General features: G+C 47.2%; 1 protein-coding gene across 1 annotated transcript in view; it reads right to left on the bottom strand.

The window, feature by feature from the left end:
* TOX2 (TOX high mobility group box family member 2) overlaps positions 1–26,409 on the bottom strand; it is a 130,471-nt gene that overhangs the window by 69,318 nt on the left and 34,744 nt on the right. The window contains exon 2 of the mRNA XM_004272868.3: positions 8,508–8,573. Within this exon, the coding sequence (XP_004272916.1) occupies positions 8,508–8,573 (66 nt within the window). The remainder of the gene's footprint in view (positions 1–8,507; positions 8,574–26,409) is intronic.

A 26,409-nucleotide genomic window follows, 5' to 3' on the forward strand; every position in this document is an offset into this window, starting at 1 on the left:
ACACACACACACACACACACACACACACACACACACACACACACGATGTACAGTGTCACTTTTACTAGTTTCCATATATCCTTCCAGAGTTATACAAGCACACAGAAACATATATTCTTACTATCCTTTTGGCATAAATGGTAACATACTGTACTTACTGTTCGCCATCTTGCTTTTTTCAGGAAATAATGTATCGAAAGAACTCTATCACTTCCAGCCACACAGTATTCTATTTGATATATGTACATAATTTCTGTAACTAGTCCCATATTACTGCACATTTGGGGTTTTTTTCCAATTTTTTTGCCACCATAAACAGTAACAAAATGAATAATCTTGAATATGTCATTTCTCATGTATGCAGATATATCTATAGGATATATTTCCAAAAAGGGAATTACTGGGTTAAAGGGTAATGCGTTTGTAATTTTGATAGATGCTGCCAATTATCCTTTCATAAGGGTTATACCAATTTACTCTCCTTTCAGTGATGTATAAAAGTGCCTCTTTCCCCTCAGGGGCTCCAACACAGTGCGTTATCAAACCTTTGGATTCTTGCCAATCTAATAGGTGAAAAATGGTAGTTTTGCTTCTCTTATGAACTATTTTTAGCATTTTGTCATATATTTAAGATCCATTTATATTTCTTTCTCTGTAAACTATTAGTTCATATCTCCTGCCCATTTTTCCACCAGGGTTTTGAATTGATTTCTAGGAACTCTTTATATATGAGGGAAATCAGTCCTTTCAGTATACCATAAGTTGAAAACAGTCTTGCCCAATTTTTCATTTGTCTTTGACTTTACTTATGGTATTTTGAACATACCAAAGTTGTTTTGTATTTTAATTTATGGTCAATTTTTATGTCTTCTCTTTTAAGACTCTGAGTGGTGGAAATGCCTTTCCCACTCTGAAGTTGTAAAGTATACTTTAAAGATTTTTTTTTCTGGTGCCTTTATGGTTTCCTTGAGTACATTTAAATCTTTGCTTTATTTAAAGTTTATCCTTTGATAGGGAAGTAGCTGGATCCAACATCATTTTTCCCCAGATCCCCTCCCTCCTTCTTGGAACACTGCCATTGGCTGCTAAGACTCCATGTTCTCCTCCTACTTCTCCAGCCACTGCTTCTCAACCTTTCACAGTTGTCTTCTCCTCTACTTTGCCTTCAAATGTTAGAGCTCAACATTTAAGAGTCATTGGTCCCCTACTCTTCTCACCCTCCTCTCTCTCCGTAAATTTCGTTCTCTCAAGGTTTTAATACCATAAGCTGAGGACTTCCAAGTTCAGTTCCCCAATGAGCTCTAGACTTATACAACCATCTAGCTACTTAGACATCTTTACTTGGATGAACATCTCAAATGGAACATGTCCAAGTCTGGCCTCATCAAACCTGCACCTCCCTAGACCATCCCCAGCTTAGAAAGCTGTACCATCGTGCTGGGAAAGAGACTCATCATCGAAGCCTGCGAGTCTCCTTTACTCCCCTATTTCTCTCTCCCTCTGCATCCATCATCATCAAGATCTTCCGGCTTTATTTCCAAAATACATCTCAGATCCACCCACTTCTTCCCATCTCCTCTTTGCCTCTACACAATCTAGGACAATACATCATCCTTCACTTGGACTATTACCACACCCTCCCATTTGGTCTTCCTTTATCCACTCTTGCCACTGAGAGCTTTTAAAACTGCAAATCTGATCACATCATTCAATCTCAGTCTCTCTCTGTCTCTCACTAACAAAGCCCAGTAACTTGCTTTGACTAATAAAATATGCTGGAAGTAGTCATGTGCCAGTTTTCTCTCTCTAACACACGCACGCACACATACACACACACACAAGCTCTTTCAATAATTCTTTTTTTTTAATTTTAAAAATTTATTTTATTTATTTATTTTTGGCTGCATTGGGTCTTTGTTGCTGTGTGTGGGCTTTCTCTAGTTTTGGAGAGCGGGGGCTACTCTTCGTTGTGGTGCACAGGCTTCTCACTGCGGTGGCTTTACTTGTTGCGGAGCACAGGCTCTAGAGCGCAGGCTCAGTTGTTGTGGCGCATGGGCTTAGTTGCTCCGCAGCATGTGGGATCTTCCTGGATCAGGGCTCGAACCCGTGTCCCCTGCATTGGCAGGCAGATTCTTAACCACTGAGCCACCAGGGAAGCCCCTCTTTCAATAATTCTTAAAACGAAGTCTGAAATATTTAGCAGAAGTGGTATTTATAGATGGCCAATAGGCACATGAAAAGATGCTCAATATCTCTAATTATTAGAGAAATGCAAATCAAAACCACAATGAGGTATCACCTCACACTGGTCAGAATGGCCATCATTAAAAAGCCTACAAATAATAAATGCTGAAGGGAGTATGGAGAAAAGGGAACCCTCTTACACTGTTGGTGGGAATATAAATTGGTGCAGCCACTATGGAAAACAGTATGGAGTTTCCTTAAAAAACCTAAAGACAGAGTTGCCATGTGATTCAGCAATCCCAGTCCTGGGCACATATCCGGAGAAAACTCTAATTCAAAAAGATACATGCACCCCAGTGTTCATAGCAGCATTATTTACAATAGCCAAGACACGGAAGCAACCTAAATGTCCATCGACAGATGAATGGATAAAGAAGATGTGGTGTATATATATATATATATATATATTACTCAGTCATAAAAAAGAATGAAATAATGCCATTTGCACCAACATGGATGGACCTAGAGATTATCATACTAAGTAGTCAGAAAGAGAAAGACAAATACCATATGATATCACTTATACGTGGAATCTAAAATATGATACAAATGAACTTATTTACAAAACAGAAACAAACTCACAGACATGGTTACCAAAGGGGAATGGGGTGGGGGAGGGAAAAATTAGGAGTTTGGGATTAGCAGACACAAACTACTATATATAAAATAGATAAACAATGAAGACCTACTGTATAGCACAGGGAACTATATTCAATATCCCGTAATAAATCATAATGGAAAAGAATATGGAAAAGAATATATGTGTGTATATATATGTGTGTGTGTCTATATATATATATAGCTGACTCATTTTTCCGTACACCAGAAACTAACACAATGTTGTAAATCAATTATACTTCAATTAAAAAAAAAAACAAGTGGTATTTACAGCCATGAGAGTGGAAAACTCTACCTACAACTAGGAAGGCTGTAATGAGGAGGTGACATTTGCAGTGGCCATGAAAGAACAAATAAGCATTTGCTGGGTAAAAACGGCCAGGGGATTCCCATCAGAGGAAACACCGCACACAGGGGCGCAAAACTGTAAATGAGCACAAGAAGTGACCAGAGGTTCGTCTCGAGTGACCATTATTAAAGCATTATTTATGGTAATAAAAACAATAAAAAGAAGACATAGGCAGTTGTTTTGAACACTGGCACTTTACATACTATCTTAGGTTAGAGTCTCTTGAAGTAGAGCTGAGACGGGGATTCCCATGAGAGTAACTTATTGAGAAGTGACTTTAGCAAAGGGGAGGGAGGGAAGCAGGAGAGGGCATGTGATGGAGCTGAGTAAGGATGTGGTCTCAGCTAGAGTTGGCTGGAACTCCCTGGGGAGTGGCCCAGTTGGTCCCCCTTGAGACAAGGGGTGAGGTCTTCTAGACCATCTCCCATTCCCCTTCCTGGTTCATGGTTCCCGTTTGGCAGAGAATTCTCTAAGGAAGGGTCAGCTGTGAATAGGTAACAGCCAATACTCACAACAGCTGGATAATGGATGTCCTGAGCTGACGAAGGGAATCTGCAGGGGAGGTACCAACAGAATTCACATCGCACTCCTCGTTTACTTCTCAAAACACCTTAGGAGGCAATCATTACTCCTCCCATTTGACAGAAAGCTGACGTAACTTACACAAGGGCATCTGGCTGGGATGTGGAAAAGCTGGAATTTGAATCCAGGACTGCTAAGACCCAAGCCTAGTTCCTCTCCTCTTCACCCTCATCCCAGGAAGAGGGAGAATCTTTCTGGATCACTTAACCAGGAAATATCAATCCCTGTAACTCCTGAATGGGGAACCCTCTCAGGAGGGGAAAGAGCTGATCTCTACTGGGCCCTCCACCCCTAGAAGTTGCTGACGGGCCAGAAACCATGCCTGACAAATGCATCTTGGGCTCAGACCACCCAAGAAAGTCTGGTACAAAAGAAACTCAAGGTCCAGGGAGGTAGGAAAAGTGATAATATATGAAAACTAAGGCAGCTATTCAGGAAGTTTGGAGAGACTTGCAAAAAGCAAACAATGAAGCGAGCATTTGCAAAAGAAACTTCAAGCCCATGAGAACTCGTCTGAAAGTTTTTACAAGGGGACACAGTTGGCTAATACATATCCTGTAGGAACCTCTGTCTCAGCTGCAGAGATAAAGAAGATGGTGTTTCAGGAGAAGGTTAAATTAAAGAGCAGGTTTTTAACATGATAAAATTGCACTTTCTGGAAGCAAACATCTTCCAGAAATGGCTTCCTGCTTACATATAGAGCTTTGCACATAGAAGGTGCCCAATAAACATGTGGTGAATAGATGAAGCTTGCATTTAACTGTATTTATAAAATGCATTTCATGCCATTTAGAGTGTTTATCCTCTGAATCATCTACCAGCTATGAGACCTTCATTTGCCCACATGTGTATGTCAATCCTTCAATAATTGGGACAATTCCTACAGCTGATGAGGCCACACACCATGACTGGGTATTCATGTACAAATGTGCATGTGTGGGTTCAAGCAAGCATTCCAGGGAAGAGACTGGAAGGAAAGGTAGAGAACTTTTGCCATTAAGGACTACAGGCCTTGTCCATCTACAGATGAATGGATAAAGAAGATGTGGTAAATATACACAATGGAATACTACTCAGCCATTAAAAAACGAATGAAATATTGCCATTTGCAGCAACATGGATGGACCTAGAGATTATCATACTAAGTGAAGTAAGCCAGACAGAGAAAGACAAATGTCATATGATATGACATATATGGAATCTAAAAAAATGATACAAATGAACTTACTCACAAAACAGAAATAGACTCACAGACATAGAAAACAAAATTATGGTTACCAAAGGGGAAAAGGGAAGGAGGGATAAATTAGGAGTTTGGGATTATACACTACTATATATAATATAGATAAAAAACAAGGACCTACTGTATAGCACAAGGAACTACATTCAGTAGCTTGTAATAACCTATGATGGAAAAGAATCTGAAAAAGCATATATATACATATATTTATATATATAAAATGACTGAATCACTTTGCTGTATACCTGAAACTAACACAACGTTGTAAATCAACTATACTTCAATAATTAAAAAAAGAAAAAAAGCTAGAGGCCAGTGGAGCCCCACCATGCCACAGGAGCTGCAGGTCCCAGAGACGTCTTACTCTTCAGTAAAATCAGTGTGAACTACGTGGCACATGCTTCCCGTACATGATAGTTTGTTAAAAGACCACACTGCTTTGCAGCACCTCCCATCAACAGAGTCTATTTCCCCATTCCCTGACTCTAGACTGGCCCTTTGACTTGTTTTGACCACATTCTAGAATATGTTAGAAGTAGTCATATGCCAGCTGGAAGCCTAGACCTCAAGAGGTCTTGCAGCTTTGGCTCTTGCTGCTCTGGGAGCCCTTTTCCCACCACGTGAACAAATTCAGGCTAGCCTGCTGGAGCACAAGAGACCATCTGGCATAGAAGGGAGTCCTCCATACCAATCAGCCCACAGCCTACCTGGCTGCTGACTGCTGCCACTTAAATGATCCTAGCCATGACCAGAAGAGCCACCCAGCTGAACTCAACCAAACTGCCAAGCCATGGAATCATGAACTAGATAAATATTTATTGTTTTAAGCCACTAATTTTTGGGGGTGCATGTTATGCAGCAAAAGCTAACTGATACGGGGCTTCCCTGGTGGTGCAGTGGTTGAGAGTCCGCCTGCCGATGCAGAGGACATGGGTTCGTGCCCTGGTCCAGGAGGATCCCACATGCTGCAGAGCGGCTGGGCCCGTGAGCCATGGCCACTGAGCCTGCGTGTCCGGAGCCTGTGCTCCGCAACAGGAGAGGCCACAGCAGTGAGAGGCCCGCGTACCGCAAAAAAAAAAAAAAAAAAAAAAGCTAACTGATACACTATAGTAAGTCTAGATTGTAATTGGTAAGTCTGCCCACGTCAAGGTTGGCTTGTGCCACCACGTGGACTCAGAGAATCCTGATATCTTCTCTATAAAGTTCTAAGTTAGGGAGACTCTCTGAGTGACAGCACAAGAGACTTGGAAGGACCCTTAGGGAGTCCAACCACCTCGTTACACTGTTAAGGAAATGCATTCATTACATAAGTATTTCCTGAGTGCCTCCTTTGTGCCAGGCATTATGGCCCAACAGGGGGGCACAACAGTGAATAAGAGAGACCAGATTCTGCTCTCAGGGAGGCCACAGTCTAGGGTAGAAACCAGATGTTATTCAAGTCATCCCACAAAGAAGCAGACCACAGTGACAAACGCTGTGAACTAAAAGGACGTGGTACCATGAGACAGAATTACAGAGAAGGGACCTAATTTGGATTTGGGGGGTCACCAAGAGCTCTCTAAGGAAGTGACATTTAGGCTGAAGCAAGTTGGTGGCAGCCTTGAGGTGGGAACGGAGCTCTCCACAGACACAGCAAGGTGTGTGGAGCTTTGAGTCCCAGCCCTGCAGGTTCAAATTCCATCTGTACTGCCCCCTGGCTGAGTCAATCAACATCCTTGAGCCTCAGTTGCCTCATCTATGAAATGGGGTTAAGGATACTGTCTTACTTCATGGTACGTCTCAAAGCGGTCGTGAAGGTCAGTTGATATAACCACTGAGAAAAGGGCAAACTGTTGAGTGTTGGGTGAACAGCTGAAGCTACTGTTAGCAACTTGGCGGGGGGACATTTATTTGTTCTCCAGCTACCCTGAAAAGGACTGTGCCCCCCTCTGCCCAAGCCTAGAGCAGACGCGGAGCCCCACTGAGTCCCACTTGCCCTTCTTGGTGGAAGCACAGTACCAGCCCTCTCCACTAGGGACTGAGCCAGTGCCGACTCCAGCACAGCACGGTTCTGAGAGCCAGGGCTCAGGACGTTAGCAAAATGCAGTTGAAACATTGTGAAAGGGCTCGGATAAGGTGTTCAGGAGTAAACTCTGGTCTTTTGAGACCATCACATTTCCAAGTGGATTATGGACAGTTCAGTGACTTCTGTGATCTCTTCCAAAATGAGCATTCCCAGGACTGGGGTCTGGCTCACCAGTTCTTGCAGCTTGGCACAAGTCAGAGCAATTTACCGGCAGCTTCTCAGCAGGCCCCCTGGTGTTCACACGGTCACAGGCCATAGACGGGGTACGGCCTGGCGGGTCCACAGGCACACCCCTGCAGTGGCAGAGGAGGGGGCTGCAGTGCCCTGTAACAGAGGAGCTTCCACGCCACGCTGGGATGATAACAGTATCTCCCCTCACCGGCAGTGTTCCCTAAGGGCCACAAGCCCATGTCTCTCTCATCTGTGTCCCCTACAGTACCTCTCACAGAGTGGGGCACATAAATGTTTGTGAATTAATAGGCTTCTGTTTCCCCAGCTGGAAAATGTGGTCCCAGCCACCCAACTTGGACTGCCATGACCTCCACGACTACATAGCCGGGGGCGGGGGGCAGCAGCTCCAGGGACAGGCTTGTCCTCCAGCTCCCCAAGTTTCTCAGCAGCTATGAAACCCCTCTGCCCTCCATCCAGCACCCTGAGCTGCTGCCACCCAGCAGGCGCCACTGCTTTAGGGAAGCATCTTTCAGGATGTTTGCGGGACCCTCCATGGGGCCCCAGCCTATAGTGAGGACCCTCTCTGGCATCTGAGTCTCTAGCGAGGATACTCCCAGCTGAGAGAAACCTTAATTTCCAGAGATCAGGCTGTCAGTGGCAAATCTGTCCAACTGGCATCTGGGACTCCCAAGGGGCTGGGCTGGAGCTGGGGACAGTCTTGCCCGGGGATGACTCAGCCCCTTTCACCACCAAGAAAAGCTGCACAGAAAGCCTCTGCTCTCCTCCCTTTTCACCATGTCCACAACCCTCCCCAGTGGGCAGGAGAGCCCCGAATACTGATACGTGGGTGTGAGCACCTCCACGCCAACATCTGCCCCCATGGGTGCTGTGTGGTGACGAGAGGCAGGCAGCACCAGAGAGCATGTGACAGCTCTATCCGTTGCTGCTGAAAACTTGCCCTCTGTGCATGGAGAGTGCAGACAACAACACATTTCGAGTTTTATCAAGTTTTCAATGATGCCCATTGTAAGCCAACAGTAGCCAGGTAGTTGATGTACAGAAAACACTACAGTCCCAGTTTGATTGCCCAGTTGAGGGAGACTCAACTGATATTCTTGATCATTCTAAGAGAGGACAATAGTGGGCTGAGCCACCTGCTCTGCACCCCTCCCCTCCCACCCAGGGAGCAGCTTGGCTCCAGCCAGCCCAAGGCTGGACAGGGAGGACGGGGCACCCACCTGGCTGGTTGATAGGAGCTCTGGGTTTCCGTCACTCATCCCCACGTAGGCACTCTCACCATCAAACTGGAACAGAGAAAGAGAGGCAGCTCTGATGAAAATGTTCTCAAGAAGGGCCCAGGAGAAGCCAGAGGAGGTCAGGGGACTAAAAGCACTGAGGAGAAAAGACTCTGGAGCCTGGAGAAGCAAAGACTGAGCCCAAGATGCCCAGTTCCCATTTCAGTAGGACTCCCTCTAGGGTAGAAGAAGCAGTCCTTACTCTGTGACCTCTGATGGCTTGGGTTCATCACACTTAGGATGCAGAGAGGAAAACCTTTCTGCCCTTTATACCTTGTCCATAGATGTGTCAGGTTGCCCTGTCAGATACTGAGCTCCCCATCTCTGGAAGTATGCAAGTATTTCTCCTGGCCAAAATGACATCAGGCTCTCAGCTAGAGCTGGAATTCCACAAGCTGGAGAGAGGCCAAGGTCTCCAGAGCCTTGGGATGAGGACAGCCTGCCCCTGACCCATCCTCCGGGTCTTACCATCCCAAGTGGCTCTGCCCCCTCACCTTTGACCCTTAGGCAGTGAGGACTGTGGCAAAAACCAGGTACAGGAACTACACCCTGTGTTCTGAGCGGCTGCCAAGGCTGGAGTTGTCTGTAAGAGGGAGCAGGTGTAGCGGGAGAAGCAGGGGCTCTGGGGCCACTGGCTCCCCTTCTCCCTGATGTGTGATCTTGAGCTGGTGTCTGAACCTCTGAGGTGCCACATCTGTCAAATGGGGATAACGACAGTGGTCCTCTCTCCAGGGGATGCTGCACTGAAACGTGCAAAGCACTTGGCTCAATTCCAGTTCCCTTCGCTTGAGACAAGTGTCTTGGGTCGGGTTCTCTAGAAGCAGAGCCTGAGACAAGGGTTCAAATGCATGTGATCTTTGAGAAGTGCTCTTTAGAAATAAGCTGTAAGGGAGGGAGGGATCAGGATAGGACGGGGGAAGGAGCTAAGCAAGGATGTGGTCCCAGCTGGACAGTCGCTGTAGCCTGATCCCACCACAAGCTCTGGGGCATGGATGGTACCACAGAGTTAGTCCCAGCATGAAGCAAGAGGCTGCACTTTTGTAGCCCATGTACATCAGTCATTGGCTGTGGGCTGCCCTTAAGGGACAGAAGGAGTCATAATCTGAGAAGGGTGGCCCCCATTTGGCCAAGGACAGTTCTCCAGAGAATTGTGCCAGCTGTGAGCCATTTTTAGCCAGTGCTCACAGCAGATGGGAGTAGGCTGTGCTGGACAGTAAAGGGATCTGGAGGAGGGGGGGCACCAACAGCAGCTGGCCAGTTTACTGTAATTGAAAAAAACCCTTTTATTAGGTTATATTCATATGGTTCAAAATTCCCAAAGTACAAAAAGCAACAGAGTGAAAAGTCGCCTCCCCCCACCTCCCAGGCATTCACCGCCCCTCTCCAGAGACAACAGCTGCATCTATCAGCTTCCTATACATCCTTTCAGAGATAGTCTCTGTATATACATTAGAGTCATCGCTTTCACATAAATGACAGCATACTATACACACCATTTCGCACCTTATTTTTCTCCTAGCAACACATCCTGGAAAGTGTTTTATGTCAGGACATAATTTTGTTTTCTGGTACCTAGTATGCCACAGCATGCCTGTAACATATATATTTAACTAGTTAAGCACATGGGCAATTGAGTTGTTTCCAGGCTTTTGCTATTTCCACATTGCTCCCATGAATATTTTTGTACATCCATCATTTTGCATGGGTGTGAGTCTATCTGTAGGATTAGTCTGTATAATCACGGCATCTAACCGTGTGTGCGTCTGTAATTTGGATGGACATCACCAAGCAGCACTCATGGAGGTTGGAAAAGTCCACAATCCTCCAATCAACAGTTCATCCAGACCCTCTTCGCTCAGAGAGGTTTTCTTAACAACGGCTCAGATGCCAGCCTCCTACCTCTGTGTGCTCTGAAGCCCACTACCCCCAATTCCCTTGCCCTGCTTGCCCTTGTTCATCGTTCCACAGCCCCTTTACCTTCTAGCTTTCTACATAATTTACTTATTTACCACGTTCATTGCTTACAGTTGGATTTCCCCTACGAAAATGGAGGGGACTTGAGGTCGGGGTCTTAGTCTGTCTGTACACTGATGCCTCCCAAATACCTAAAATAGTGCTTGACACAGAGCAGATACTCAATAAATGCTTGTTGAATGAATGAATGAAACGGCCACTACATCACTCACATTGTCTTTTACCAGGCCAGTCTTTTCATCGGGGTAGTGGGATTAGGGTTTATACCCAAGTGCCTTCCCAACACAAGGATGGGCAGAGTCCTTTGGTGACTGTTGGATTTGCAAAAGAAAAGGCCATGCCATGCCTAGAGTCTGGGCATGACCCCAGATGCAAGGCTCCATCTACCACACTGTACCCCCGGAGCTTAGGCTTCAAGGCTCTGCTCAGAAACACCTCCTCCAAGAGGCCTGCCATGCTTTCACCTCCTTTGGCTTTCCCTCTAACAACATAGATTGTCTCTGTATCTGTCTTCTGCCCCAGAGTGGGAGCAGCATGGAGGCTGGAACTGTGTCCTGGTCATCTCCAAATCCCACAACACCTGACACAGACTGGCATCAGGAACAGGACTACGACTTAGGCAGGGTAGAGTGCTCTCAACAAAAGCCCCTGGGTACTTATCAGATGTGTCACCATGGCTACATATTCTTCGAGAAAAGTAAGACCTTTTTAAAAATCACATGTAATTTATAAGTATGTTCTAAAAGAAAGAATGATGGGAAGTGGAGGGAGAAGAAATTTAACCAGGTATTTGGAACATTTTATAAAGCAATAGTCATCAAACAGTATGGTATAGATTAAAAGTACAGGGACGTGTATTAAAGGAGCAGAGGGAAAGATATCCCCCAAACGCTGTGTAATAATGTCCCATTTATTAAATGCTGGCTAGAACGAAGCCACCGTGGTCCGCTCTCTTCTCCGACATGCAGAGCAGGCAATGAACAAATATTTGGTGAATGAATGAATGTACTTGGCACCAAGCAAAATGCTTTCCATAAAAGAGCTCATTTAACCCTCACAACAACCAGTGTTTCAAACCAAGGAAACAGGTCGAGAGAATAAACAGTTGCCCAAGATCACGCAGTTAGGGAGACGCTGCACTGCAGAGTGGTCTGTTTGCTTCCTGGGCTTGGCCTCTCCCACGAGGCTGTAAGCTCCTTGGCGGCAGGGATCATGGCCTGGCTGCACCCCCCCCCCACACACACACATAGCCAATCATTTGCCGGGGCCTTGCACATACTAGGTGTTCGATGTGTATGTGGTCGTGCTTCGCCGAGGAAGGAACTCCCTGCAGCGAGCAGTGGGGAATGGTGCGGAGGAACAGAGACCCTGGATTTTGAGGCGTGTGTGCCGGGGGTAGTGAAGAGGTTGAGCAGTGGGCTTCTGCATTCACTTGTTTATTCAAACAAGAAAGAGCAGCCACATGCCAGAGCGAAGCTTGCTTCCTGCTTCAAGGAAAATCTGAGAAGTTGGCAGAGGTTCCCAAGGCAGGGCCTGGGTCAGCCTCCATCGGGTCACCCCTGCGTGCTTTGCATGGTGTCCTGGAGCACAGGACTCGGCTACTGAGCAGCTATGAACAGAGGCCCCAAGGTGGTGATTGGGTAGGTGATGTCTGCTCTCTGCCCACCTCTGTCCAGCGCTCCACCACCTCCGAGCCCTTGTAGGGGGAAGGAAGGAGGGAAGGGGACTCCGAAACCTCCCAGGCTTCCCCTGGCTTGGCCCCCAGGGCCCTAAGGCCTGAGACTTACACCCTCAGCCCTCCTCTTGGGGTGGGGGGCTTTCTGGGGGAAAGAACCTGCATGCCAAGGGGAGAAGTCACAAAGCCTAGACACTGAAGAGTCCCCTCCTCCTCCACGTGCACAAAACAGACTGAAAACGCCCACATGGACACCCACTGCACAGCGGTGATGCTGCGTGAGCATCACACAAAGGTATACGAGGGCTTCCCTGGTGGCGCAGTGGTTGGGAGCCCGCCTGCCGATGCAGGGGACGCGGGTTCGTGCCCCGGTGCGGGAAGATCCCACATGCCGCGGAGCGGCTGGGCCCGTGAGCCATGGCCGCTGAGCCTGTGCGTCCGGAGCCTGTGCTCCGCAACGGGAGAGGCCACAACAGTGAGAGGCCCGCGTACCGCAAAAAAAAAAAAAAAAAAAAAAAAAAAAGGTATACGACACACAGTGTGCCCAAGCATGGTGACAACATATGCATCACAAACTGGTGGGGGCCCACGTCACACACAACAGAGTGTTCAAGACAGCACTCAGTTACACACATACCACATGCATAGGTAGCACCAACCATCACAGACAAAGACGTCCAGAGCACGAGCATGAGTGTACACAGCACAGACCCTTCACGGGACTGGCACGCAACCGCCGGAGCCTGCACACACGGAAGGGAGGGGGTGCCCAGATGAGAGTAAGCACCCCAGCCATCTGCAACTGAATACGTATATAACTCAGAGAAACGTGCACACAAACACATATGACCCGCGCGTGTAGAGACACACAAAGGCACCGAAGAACTTAAATTCTGTGCATATCTCAGTTTCTGAGTCCCTCAGTCAAAAATCTTTTTTCACACCACACAACCTTCCACACGCTTTAAAATGTGAAAAAAAAAAAAAGTGTGTGTGTGTTTCAGGAGGGTGGGGAACAACGGCCTAAGAATTTCCACGAAATGCCAGGAGAATATCTCTTACCACTGACTGGAATAGATTAATTTTCCCCATTTCATATTCTAATTATAATTCCTTTTCCCAGCGCCATCTTCAGTCGTCATTACAGCTGGAAGATTGTTCTGCGAAAGCCAGCCCTTCATCTTCTCTTCCCAAGAGTTTTGTCATGGAAATGAGTTTGGGAATCTGAAAGAATCCACATTTTTGCAAATAGCGAATGTGTGGGGATAACCCTTTCATGACGGCCACCAAGGAGAGGCTTCTGAAGGGTCTGTCTCTCCCCACAACGTGTGGTCCCCTTGGCGAGAGGGGCAGCTGGTCCTCTAGTCCAACAGCCACCACCCCCCCACACACACACATGCACAAAGAAAAGGATAGATCCCTCTTCTATCTTTAAGCAAACTTAGCAAATAGGCAGCCAAGGTGAAAGGTGAGACGCCCTGATTTTAGCGAGTCAGATGATGCTAGCTCCATCTGTGCCCCTTGGGCAAGCTCTGTAACTGCTCGAAGTCTCCGTTTCCTTATTCTGATGACCCACAGAGCCACTGATTCACAGGAGGTGGAAATTAAACATCTGTGGCATGGACAAATGTGGTAACTGGGTGGATGAATGGATGGAAGGAAGGGAGGGAATGAAGGATGGGATGGATGGATGACGGATGGTACAAATCAGCACAATCCCACAGAAATATAAAGCAAGCCACATGTGTAATATAAAATTTTCTAGTAGCCACAGTTAAAAAAAAAAAAAGGGACTTCCCTGGTCATCCAATGCTTAAGACTCTACGCTTCCTGGAATATTACTCAGCCATAAAAAGGAATGAAATTGGGTCATTTGTAGAGATGTGGATGGACCTAGAGACTGTCATACAGAGTGAAGTAAGTCAGAAAGAAAAACATATATCGTATATTAACGCATATATGTGGAATCTAAACAAATGGTATAGATGATCTTATTTGCAAAGCAGAAATAGAGACAGATGTAGAGAACAAACGTATGGATACCAAGGGGGGTGGGTGGGATGAATTGGGAGATGGGGATTGACATATGTACACTACTGATACTATGTATAAAATAGATAACTAATGAGAACCTACTTAAAGCACAGGGAACTCTACTCAGTGCTCTGCAGTGACCTAGATGGGAAGGAAATCCCAAAAAGAGGGGATATATGTACACATACAGCTGATTCATTTTGTTGTACAGCAGAAACTAACACAACATTGTAAAGCAACTATACCCCAATAAAAACTAAAAAAAAAAAAAAAAAAAAAGACTCCACGCTTGCAATGCAGGGGGCACGGGTTTGATTCCTGGTCAGGGAACTAAGATCCCACATGCCGCACTGCGCGGTACGGCCAAAATTTTTTTTAAAAAAATTAAAAATAAATAAAATATAAATAAATAAAGTTAAAAAAGAAAGTATAAACTGGTGAAATTAATTTTAAAGACATATTTATTTAACCCAATATATTAACAATATTGGTTTCAACATGGGATCAACAGAAAAATTGTAAATGAGACGGTTTACAGTCTTTTTTTGATACTGCCTTTGAAATCCAGTATGTATTTTACCTTACAGTACGTCTCCGTTTAGACTTAGCCTCATTTTGAGTGCTCAAAAGTCACAGGTGGCTGGTGGTGAATAGAGGAGAAAACAGTTGGGATGGAGAAGACGTGTGGGTGGATTGCGGGTAGGCGTATGGGTTCAATGGACGGATGAGCGGACGGACGGATGGATGATGGATGGAAAGGGGGGTGGGGAGATGAGTGGTGGGAATGAGTGGGATAGATGGGTCAGTGGACAAAAAGATGACTCAGTGGTTGGACAGATGGAATTAGAAGGTGGGATGAATGGACGGATGGGCAGGTGGGTGGCTGGGATGAGAGCAGTTGGATGAATGAGATGGGATGGCTGGGTAAGTATGAAGAGACGGGTGTGACGGGAAGATGATTAGGATGGTGGAGGAGATAAACAGATGGCTGGAATGGTTGTGTGGGATGCCTGCGCTAATGGAATGGGCTGAATAGTGGGTGGATAGATAGGTCTGGGATTTCCTCGTAGATTCACACTTTTGTTGGATGATGACATGGCTTCTTAGGGTTACAACATGTCACTGACTTTCAAACACTCACCTGCAGCCAAGTTACCTCCAGATTGCAATGCACCATTTCCCCTGCACATTTCCCCCATTTGGTCCATGAGCACCTCAAGTTCAACACACCCAACACTGAACTCACGACGTGTGTAGAAGCCTGCTCTTTCTCTGGCGGTCTGCCATCATGAGAGATGTCACCTCTCCAGAGTACACTGTCAGTACCTCCGGGGTGACTCTGGACCCCTTCCATTCTACATCCTCCTGATCCAATCACCAGCAGAAGCTTTCTGCTCAGCTTCTTCCAACCCAACCCATCTTTCACCCTGGCTATCACTAGCAATCTTTCGGCAATCATTTCACTGCTCAGATCAAAACCCTGCAGGGACTCCACATCATTGATTCTGGCATCCAGGACCCTCTATGACAACCAGCCCTGAGACTCAGCTCCCACAGCGCCCCTCAAGGCTGCAGGAACCTCCAGCACCCTTGCCTTTGCACACATTGCCCCATCATCAGCCTGGAGCACCCTCCTCCTTCCTTTCTCAATCCACTGAAATCCAACTCTTCCTAGGTCTTTTTTTTTTTTTTTTCTGGCTATGCACTCCAACCTTAACAGTCCTGCTTGCTTCTATAAATCCGTATTCTTGGGCCCAATCTTAAAGTCCCCATCTCAAGCCAGCTTTGGACTTAGTTCAACTTCCATGTATAGTGTGATATACTGGGCAACAGCATTGATTCTTGAATAGGAGTATCAGCTCCACCACTTACTTAGCTGTGTGTGACCTTGGATTTAACTTCTCTTTGCCTTAGTTTCCTCACCTGTAAAATGGTAATGATCGCAGTTAATTATTACTGCCTCATAAGGTTTTTGATATGTTATCAGATATGAGTTAATATCTGTAACATAATAGTTAATAATGGTAATGACTTTTGACAAGTGTTTAATAAATGTTATCTTTTATTATTATATGCTAAGCTATTATCCCCTCATCAGCCGCAATGCCCCTCAGTCTTGCAGAGGACTGTATCTCCTATGTCTCTGAGACCACCAGATCCTCCCTCAACTCTCTCCCCTCCTCCAGATTATTAATATCACACCCATCCTGACCTCCTTTCCTTTAGTCTAAACAGGTGAAGTGTCTCCCTCCCGTTCAAGGTGAGCCCTTTCACTTTGACCCCGTCCCTCTCATGTCTTTCCCTCATTCATTCCCATGCCTAGATCTAAGACCTAATTTAAATATGCTGAGTAAAATGAAAGTCGATGCCCTTATATCAGGCAGCAAGCACCTACAATGTACTGAGTAACACACTCCCGACATCGGCGGTTTACCGTAAATAAACCTGGTCACAAGGCACTGAAAAGAGGTAAAAGCAAAGGGATTCTGAGGTCACAGAAGGGGCAACTGTCATTGTTCGTTGACTGGTATCTAGCGATTGGTTACCATGTGCCTGACATTGTACAGACACTAGCCATGCTGTAATGATAATGACACAGCTCCTCAAGGAGCCCCCAGTCCTTTGGAGAAGCTTGGGCGAATAAAACGTTCCTATTCTCCAAATCTGAGAAAGGAAGACAGGCCATTCTTTGGCCGTAGTCCCACAACAGGAACAAGTAACCACAAACCTTGTCTGACGCTCATCTCAATTGGTCAGTGACAGTTTTGTACCCACCCAGACTCTGAAAGTCAAGCGATCAATAACTCCAAGAGCTACATGTCCACAGCTGGGGGTCAGCCTTTCCCAGAACCTCCTGCTTCTGAAAGTACCCCCATCCCTGGACTCCACGCTTCCCCAAACCCTACAAAACGCAGCTCTTGCTTGATTTGGACAGACTAGCTTTGCAAAGTACAGCAATGAATTCAACATCTTGTTTCTGATATAAAATGATGGCCTCATCTTTGACAAACGTGACAACGGTAGGATAAAGTTGTCACAGCGGAGTGAAAGAAGGGAGAAGGGCCTTTCAAGGGAAGTGTCCTGAAAAGGATACCTTGGAAGCCCCATGATGGAGAACATATAGAGCTGGCCAGGCAAAGAGCAGGGAACATGACATCTGAGGCTGCTGTGAGCACAGGCCAGTGGGCACCTACTCTATTCCAGACCTCACCCCAGAGCTGTGCCTGGTCATCTCACTGGAAAGCCCCAGAACTCCCAAGGTTGCATGACCAGCCCCATCGTAGACATGAGCAAGAGGGTGGTTGGGGAGCTTGCCCAAAGCTACCCAATCAGTTCCGAATCTGCCCTTGATGTCAGGTACCAGAGCAACAGTTGTTCTGTAGAAGCTGCTGTCCCTCCCCTCTGTACAGAGACACAGATCAAAGACCAAAGATGCACAGTCCTCAGCCCGGCCAGTTGCAGACGCCAAGAGATATGCCTCATGGAGATCTAAAGAGAAAACAATCAAAGCAGCCTACACCGCTCCCGCCTGCCCCCACAGGGGCCGTGAGAACACTCGTTCTGCACAGATAAAACAGCTCAAAAGTATAGAGGCAGCAAACGTGGCAGCTGCGCCCTGGGCTCTGCCGAGAGTGCGGTTTTATGTGGAAGTCTCCCAGAGAGATACACATCACACCAGGGAGATCATGGGGGAGGGGCAGAGAGGCGCTGCACAGATGGAGCAGGACAGGGATAGGGCCTCAGGTTCAAACTCTGACCAGACCCCGTATGCTTAACTCCAGGTCCACGGTCACTCAAAGAAGGATGACAGCACAGTGGTTACAAACGTGGGCTCTGGTGCCAAGCTGCCTGGGTATAAATCTTGTGCCTGCTTTTCAAGCTGTGCAACTTTTTAACTAAGTTACTATGTCTCAGTTTCCTCATCTGGAAAATGGGCATGACTATCACTTGGATTAAATAAATTAACTTATGTGCTTAGAACTTTGCCTGGTACAGAGAAAGCACTCAAAATTGTTAGCTATTACTTATATTACTACTTAAACCTTACAACACCCCTAAAAGCTTGCTATAATGGCCTCCCTTCTGTAGGTGAAGAAACTGAGTGGAGCTTCACGCAAACCTGTGAGGTCCTAAGTGGGGGAAAAACCCCTTATGCCTCTGCCCACCATATGTAATTTGAAATAAAATTTGTAAATTAAAATCTTTGTAAGACAGTCCAACTAGGGGCTAATTTTTTCTATGATGATGACATTCGCACTTTGTTCCTAAATGTCAAATATCAATTTCTCTCCAAAAACAAGTTTTTCTCTTTATCAGTGCCTTGCCAGACGTGACGCACATTCTTATTCTGCCCACCAAGAAATCCAGAGCTCTGATTGAGGCCCAGAGAGGCTAGGGTATCTGCCCAAGGCCACACAGCCAAGACGTGCCCAAGCTGAGTCTGCAGTCCAGGCTGCTGGACCCCCAAAAGACCACACTGGCTTCCCACCTCCACCGTTTCCAAGCTGTGTGAACCAGAGCAGGTAACCTCGTGATTCTGGGCCAGGGGCCTTGTCTACCAGGAAGGAGAGACAATGCCTTGGGCATGGTCTGCCAGAGGGGCTGGGGGTCTCGTGAGCAAGCCCAGTGTTGTAGCCACTGCAGGACCTGCTTTCCCACCACTGACCAGAGCTGGCTTGGATGACGCCACGTGTTTTATCAATTAAAAATATTGGAAGGTAATGTAAAAAGACAGTGATCAATACAACTTCAGTGGCAGAGTGCTACCAGGCACCTGGCTCCTCCAAGAGGTGGGAATCATTGCCCCCGTTTTACAGACAAGGAAGCAGGGCCTTCCCAGCTCGCTCTAACCGTCCTCCTTCTAGACCTGGCCTGTCCAGCGTGGTGGCCATTGAACACTTGGAATACGGCTGGTCCAAACTGAGAGGTGTTTACATGTAAAACACATACCAGGTCTCAAAGACTTAGAACAACAACAACAAAAGAATACAAAATACCTCATTGGTATATTTATATTGATTACATGCTGAAATGATAACATTTTGGATAGATGGAGTTAACTAAAATATATTATTAAAATTAACTTCACCTGTTTCTTTTTACTTTTTAAAATGCGACTACTAAAGAATTTGAAATTATGTAAGTGGTTTGCATTATACTTCTATTGGACAGTGCTGGCAGAGATGCTGTCCCAGCCACTATCTGCTCCAGACCCAGAATCTTGGAGATAGCAATAGCTGAATCCAATTCTCCACGAGAGAGATGGGGAAACTGAGGCCCATAGAGGGAGAGTGATGTTGAAGGCAAGCAGCTGGTACAGAGGCATTCATTCACTCAACAAACGTTAAGTTCTAAGTGCTGGGATACAGCAGAGGACAAAGTGTGCAGCCACATCCCAGACCAGAGGTGACATGGTGATGTTGCAGGTTCCCTTGCCCGGCCAATACACCTGGGGACCAGGGCAGCTAGACTTGCACCAATTCCTCAGTTCCCCATTGTCACCTCAGATCACAGAGACGGGAAGACATGGTGAAACTCCAGCTCCAACCCAGAGCAGATCCACCTCAAAGACCGATACTGAGCCCCCCAGCACCTGCCAAGACATCCTGATGGGCAGGGTCTCTCAGAGGGCACAGCGTGGCCGGGCAGGCCTGTGATTCTATCACTGGTGGCAGCGTACACACCGTCTGCATTACTGCAGATTTATGGCAAAAATTATCCTCTCTCTCAGCTCCATTTAAAGCCATTTGGAGCTTGCTCCCATCCCCGATTATAAATCTAATTGCACATTCCAAACAGACAAGCACTCATTAAGCTTTAATTATGCACATGTTGTTTTCAACAAACATTTTCATTTGGCCGCTGTGAGGGGGAATGGTTCCAAGGGGGCTGCCAACGCTGCCTGTGGCTGGAAGGAGCTGGGGCCCGAGAAGTGGGTCAGGGTGTGGTCTGTCCAAGAGCAGGACCAGGACCCCATCAGATCAGACTGATCAAGACTTTGATGGCCTTCCACCAGGCTTCTGCTGCTGGAGATGCCAAGGCGCATATTCTCAGCTGGTCCCACCTGCATCCGCAGTACGTCAGAGTCTCATCTAAGCTGGAGCCAGTGGGCCTCTCTAGGGTGGGGAAGGGCGACCCACACTCCCAGCTCTGAATGATAAACCCTCCCCCATCAGGAGCTGTCCCTGCTCCCACCCCTCTCCCCCTGAACTGCAGCTGGCGCCATCTTTCTCCAGCACCTTCCATCCCTTCATCTGTCCACTCATTTATTCCACAACGATGGACCAAGCACAGCCTTGATCAGACAGTGAGGGGCCAGTGGGGATCATGACAGATAAGCGCCCTGCCTGGTTTTGCCCGGGTCATTCTCCTTCAAGGTCCATCTCACTACTGGGGGAAAAGCCTAAACTCTTTACTGTAGCATTCAAAGCACTTAAAAACCTCCATCCTGCCACACCTGACTATCTAGGCTGGCCTCCCGTTCCTCTCTCACAGTCCTTCCCTGTTCTACCTTTCGAGATGTCCTGAGATCCCGGCACGGACCACACTCTCCCACACACCTTGGCCTCTGCGGCTCTGTACTCTCCACCTGAATCTCCCTTCTTGTTCTGTTCCTTGCGGTTAACTCCCCATCACTCCCGCGCTGTTCCCCTCCAGGAAGCCACCGCTGATACCCACTCCTGGATCCAGCTGACCGCCCCTCTGCTTGGGGGAAGTTCTGGAAGCGTTTATTGGACCCTATAATGCTGTTACCAACTGCCACACGTCTGGCTCCTAAGACCAGACTGCCCCGCTATTTCCCCATAGCACCCTCTGCTCCAAGGGTGGGGAGGAGAGGTATCCACTCACTGTGTGGCCTCGAACAAGGCCTTCCTCTCTCTGGCCTCAATCTCCCCATTTGTACGTGGAACGGTTGAATGGGCGAGGCTCTCTGGGCCCTTCACAGTTCAGTCAGTTTTAAGTTTTGTGGTTCGTTCAGCAGCTAGACCTTTCTCTTCCCACCTGAAGAGGGGTCCTGAAGCCGCCGACGCACGTCCAAATGTTCAGCCAGGACCCTCGGAACAGAGGGAGCTCACCAAGCCACGTCTAGAGTGTACAAAGGGCGCCCACTCAGAGATGGGGATCAGGGATCGCGGAGAACTCTGAGGCCACGCCTCAAAGAGCTTCTGGAAAAATAAGCAAGGAAAATAAGTGTGTGTTTTAAGATGGTTATCGAGGTCCATTCACATCTGATGGTTACCTGCTGTTTTAGGGCAGGTTCCCTGGAAGCAGACTCAGAGTGAAATCTGCCAGTTCGAAGTTTATTGGGGAGCATAACCGCAGACAGAGGGAAGCAGGTGGGCAGAGGGCAAGTTGAACTGCGATGCAGTCACAACAGAGGTCTCAGCCTGTCCCAAGGAGACTCTGGCGCTGCGATGGCTCTGTAGAGATGTCCTAAATTGAGGCAGGAGCCACTGCATTCCCAAGCAGCCCAGCCATTGGGTCCAGGCTGCCCTGGAGGAGGGTGACTGATAACCTTGGACAAGGTCCCTCCTTCCACCAAAGGCAATACCCAGAGACTCGGCTGCAGGTGGCAGCAGCCAACACTCTCCACAGCTGGAAGAATGAGCGTCTCAATCGGGGAGGGATCTGGGTGACTTACAACAGCATCCACTACAGCTACGATCATTTATGCATTTTAACTCATCTGCGCAACACTTACAGCCTGCTTACGATACGTCAGGCACTCGTTTAATTGATTTACGAGTTTTAACTCATATAATCCTTACAACAACCTACAAGGTGAGTTACTGCTTCTAAGGCTCCCATTTTACAGATGAGGAAACTGAGGTCAAGTGAGGTTAAGCAGCTTGCCCAAGGCCACACAGCTAGTAAGTGGTGGAGTCAGGATTCAAACCCAGGATGCCCACCTCCACAGCTGACGCTCTCACGACTGGGCTGTGCTACTTCCGTGGCCTTGCCCTGCTACTCACGAAGACACAGAGCTATCCACCCGCAGCCTTCTGCCCAGAGGCTGGGCTGCGGTCAGCGGTCTAGAGCCTCAGGCTGCCCAGAGTGGCCAGCATTTGTGCTTGACAATTATCTATCATCCAAGCGGTTGGGAACAAGTCCCAAAACTGATCCTTGCCAAAGACAATTAACTAAAAGCCACATGAGTGTACGTTGTGGGGACTGTGGCTTGGGGGAATGAGTGTGACTGAGACAATGAGAAGCAGATGATTTGGAAGATATTTTCTCCCCAGTGCTACAAAACAAGCCCTCAATCATGCCACAAAGGGCTGGTATTGTTGGAAGGGAAATATGTCAATGACAGCGTTCAATCGTGGGGCGGTTAAAAAAAAAAGAAAGAAAGGAAAAGAAAAAAAAATCTTTTGAAATCGTAATTTGACCTAGAAGGGTTTTCTAGGTCACCTGAACTTGACACTTATGCCTCTAACCCCAAAACCTAACATAGACAAAGTACCAAGTTCACTTCCTTCTGTTGGTACCAGATAACACAGGAAATGATATTTGTAAACACTGCTACTATATTTTTTAGCGCTGTATTGAAATCAGCCCTTGGACTTGGGAGCTGAGAGAACACTGGAGCAGACCAGTTTTGGAAGCCTAGGCTCCGCACTTAGCTTCTGTGTGGCTGTGTGGCCATGTGGCTGGGACAGGAACCTCACCTCTCTGATTCTCAGCTGCCTCTCCTGTAAAATGGGAATGGGACTGGCAGGGCTGTGCGTGCCTCCTGTCAGTGTGTGGGCACACCGAGGTGCCCTAGAGAGGCTGGATTCCCCTGTCACCCCTGCCATTTGCCTAGGCTGAGGTCCACTCCTCTGTTCTTCACTACGGAAGCCCTACGTCCTAGGTCTGGGCTCTCCCTGGGGACCCTGCAGCACAGAAGCCAGGAGGGCAGTTAGGACCTCTGGGTCTGGACCTTATTCCCGGACACAGAGAGAGAGAGAGAGAGGGAGAGCAAACCCCACTCCAAGGCAGAGCACATGCCAATGAGTTCTTCAAATTCATCTTTACTGCCAAGCCACCCAGTTTAAAATAAATTATAGAACCTCAGGGCTGATAGGCTCTTAGACTCCTTCCCATTATCCCACTGGGGAAACGGAGGCCAGGGCTGGTAGACTGCCCCCAGTGACTGGCCACAGCATGCCAACGGTCAAAACCACCACAGTACTGGGGTTCCCGAGCCTGTGCCTCCAGAAGATAACAAAGACCAGTTACCCTCAAAATCCAAGATGGCGGCAGCATCCCCGCCTTCCCCAATCCCTGATCTGAGAATCTATGATGTAACTGGCCATGTGCCAGGCTCTGAAGGTACCAGGGACACAGAAACGATCCCCAGGGAAGCTTGGGGTCCAGAGGCAGTACAGACACCAGCACTAACGACAGCTGGCGTGATGAGGCATTAGGTAGAGATAGGCCAGGTGAGACAGTTGATACACACCTGCCAGGTAGAGGGGCCAGAGTGATCAGAGAGCTGGGAGGCGAGGCAGCTGGGAGGGTGAGAAAACTGGTGTGTGTGTGTGTATGTGTAGGTGTGAGGTGGGCTATAGTGCAAGAGTGCACGGGAAGACTCAATATTTACTGAAAAAAAACAGTGAGAGTTTGAAGCAATATTCCTAACAGAAGAGTAATTGGGGAGGTGTTATCTAGTTTGGCCAGAGATAAAACATTCTGTGAAGCAACAGTTAAATAATTAAAGCAGTGGGGCAGGGATGTCAAAGGAGAACTTTAAATCAATGAAACAGAAGAGAAGGTAGAGAATTAGACCCAACTCTGTACAGAAACACATTATGGTTAAGGAGGGCACTTACTCTATGCCAGGCATCATGTGACGTGATTTACGTAAGATATTTCACTCAATCTTTGCAATGAGCCTACAAGGGAGATGCTACGACCCCCTTTTACAGAGGAGAAAAGCTCGATGTAAGCAGCGTGCTCAAAGGTTACATGGCTAGAAAGTGGCAAAGCCAGAATCTTAACTCTGCGAGCTCCTGCCCATAACAACTACTCTATTTTGTCTCTCCTTTTGGAAACAAAGAGACAAAGACCAATTATTTCATAAACAGAATGGGGATAACAGGGTTACTCTGTTCCTACTTAGGAACACTGGACTAGACACCCATTGCAAGCCACCTACCAAAACGTACTCTAAACAGATTCAAGAGTTAAGTCTAAAAAGTCATGTTATAGGGAAATAGAAAACAGAGCAGAATGTTTATCAGATCTCTGGCAGCAGGATAACTTCCTCAGCCCTTGAAGCGATCACGGAGGAAGGGAGATTGACAGATTCAAATATATACGCATTAATATCTTCTGTAGAAGGAAGCATAATAAAACCAAAATGAAAAGGACATCGGACTAAGAAAATATCAGCACCAACTATGAGACAGTTAATAAATACGATGCAGAAACGGCTCAGTCAAATTAAAGAGAGCAAGATGCCGACAGAGGAAAAGACACAGGACACAAACAGGAAAGTCACACAGGAGGCAATCTACCAAGAGACAAATACATAGGAAAAAATGTACCCTTGATACTATGGAAATGGGAGAAATGTACATGAAACACACCAACTATAATGAAACTGGGATACTTCCCACCATTGCTGACATGGAAAACAGCCTTCTGGAAAGGAATATGGCAGCCACCACCAGGCAGATAGCCAGCCAGAAGCAGGGTAGATGAGTACCCAAGACCCCTGCCTGCTGCCTCAAGAGTCACCCCCGCACCACACTGCTCATTTGTCTCGAGTCCACCCAGTCTGAGCATCTGGTGCAGTGAAGAGGACAGGACCAGGAATTATAAGTGGGTGATAAGTGCACTGGGAGCCAGAGTTCATGGGAGCCTAGAGACTTCTCAGAGGAGGTGGTTTCTAAGCCAATCTACCTGCAGGCAGGGCAGAATTCGCCAGGTGAGGGAGAAGGCACCAGATGGACAGGACAGGCAGGCTGGTGGGAACAGCATTTGCCAAGGACAGAGGGCTGGAGAGGAGGACCCACTTACTTAGGGGAGGCAGTGAGAGCTGAGCTGCAAAGGCAAATAGGACCTTATCACCATGGGGCTTTTCAGGGCTACACAGGGTGGGGGTGGAGGGTTGAGACCGAAGCCCAGACTGTGGGCTGCATTTTAGAAACTGGCTTCTTAGCTTCAGGTGAAGAATGGATGAGGGAAAGTAAGACTGGAGCCTGTCTAGGAAGCCAGGCAGAAGCTCCTGTGATGATCCAGGGGTGGAGCTCAGAAGCAGGACTCTGAGCAGGGAAGAAACACTTGCTAAAGCAATAATAAGTAAAAGAGTGTGGCAGTGATTCAAAAATAGAAATTTATATTGATGGTTAGAAAGGGAAGCAGGGTTGAAGCCAGAATAAAACCACGACAGTCTCCAGTATATTTTCCAAAATTCGGAACTAAGAGTCTCAGAGATGAATGAAAACTGCCAAGAGCAAGGGATCACCCAAGAGTCAGCAAGGGGGTGACTCACGTAGTTTGCAAACCCTAATTTCCTCTCCTTGGTCACACACTTCCTTCTGATTTCTTTTTCTGATGATTCATAAGAAAAAAAAAATTTCCCCTTTTAAATTCAAACCAGAAATGCTTGAGCACCGGAGCTTACCCTGCCCAAGCCTTGGCCCCTCAGCCAGCAAAACCCAACTTAACCCCAGGTGACTAAAGAGACACTGGCTGCTAAGAAACCAAGAGGAAACAAGGTTTCTGGCTCTGCCACGGCTGTCAAAGGCCCCTGTGGACCCTCCCAGACCCCAGGAGGGTCTTCGGCAGCAACTCACACACCCAGGTCCACAGCCCCTTAGCCAGAACCCAGGGAGTTTCAGAATTCAAAATCTGTTTGGATTTCATAAAAGTGAGAAAGTGAAGATTCCACAAATTAGGTAGTAGCCTCTGTGGGGTCTGGGACAACACCTGCACTTAAAACACATTCAGATTTCTGCAGTGAATCCTGTGAATGTTCACACAAGAGGGCTCAGTGAAACTTATATCTGTTAGTTTAGATCAGGCTTGGGGGCCGAATGAGTTTGCAGCATAGTTACAAGATAACTGCTGGTTGCAGAGCCTTTTGGGTTTCAGATAAGGGAGTTTAGAACTGAATCAAGCACTGGGCACACATGCACGAGGCCCTTGTGGGACACTGTCCCTCTGTATGCC

Source organism: Orcinus orca, chromosome 16, assembly GCF_937001465.1.
Source record: "Orcinus orca chromosome 16, mOrcOrc1.1, whole genome shotgun sequence".
NCBI classification, from domain to species: domain Eukaryota; kingdom Metazoa; phylum Chordata; class Mammalia; order Artiodactyla; family Delphinidae; genus Orcinus; species Orcinus orca.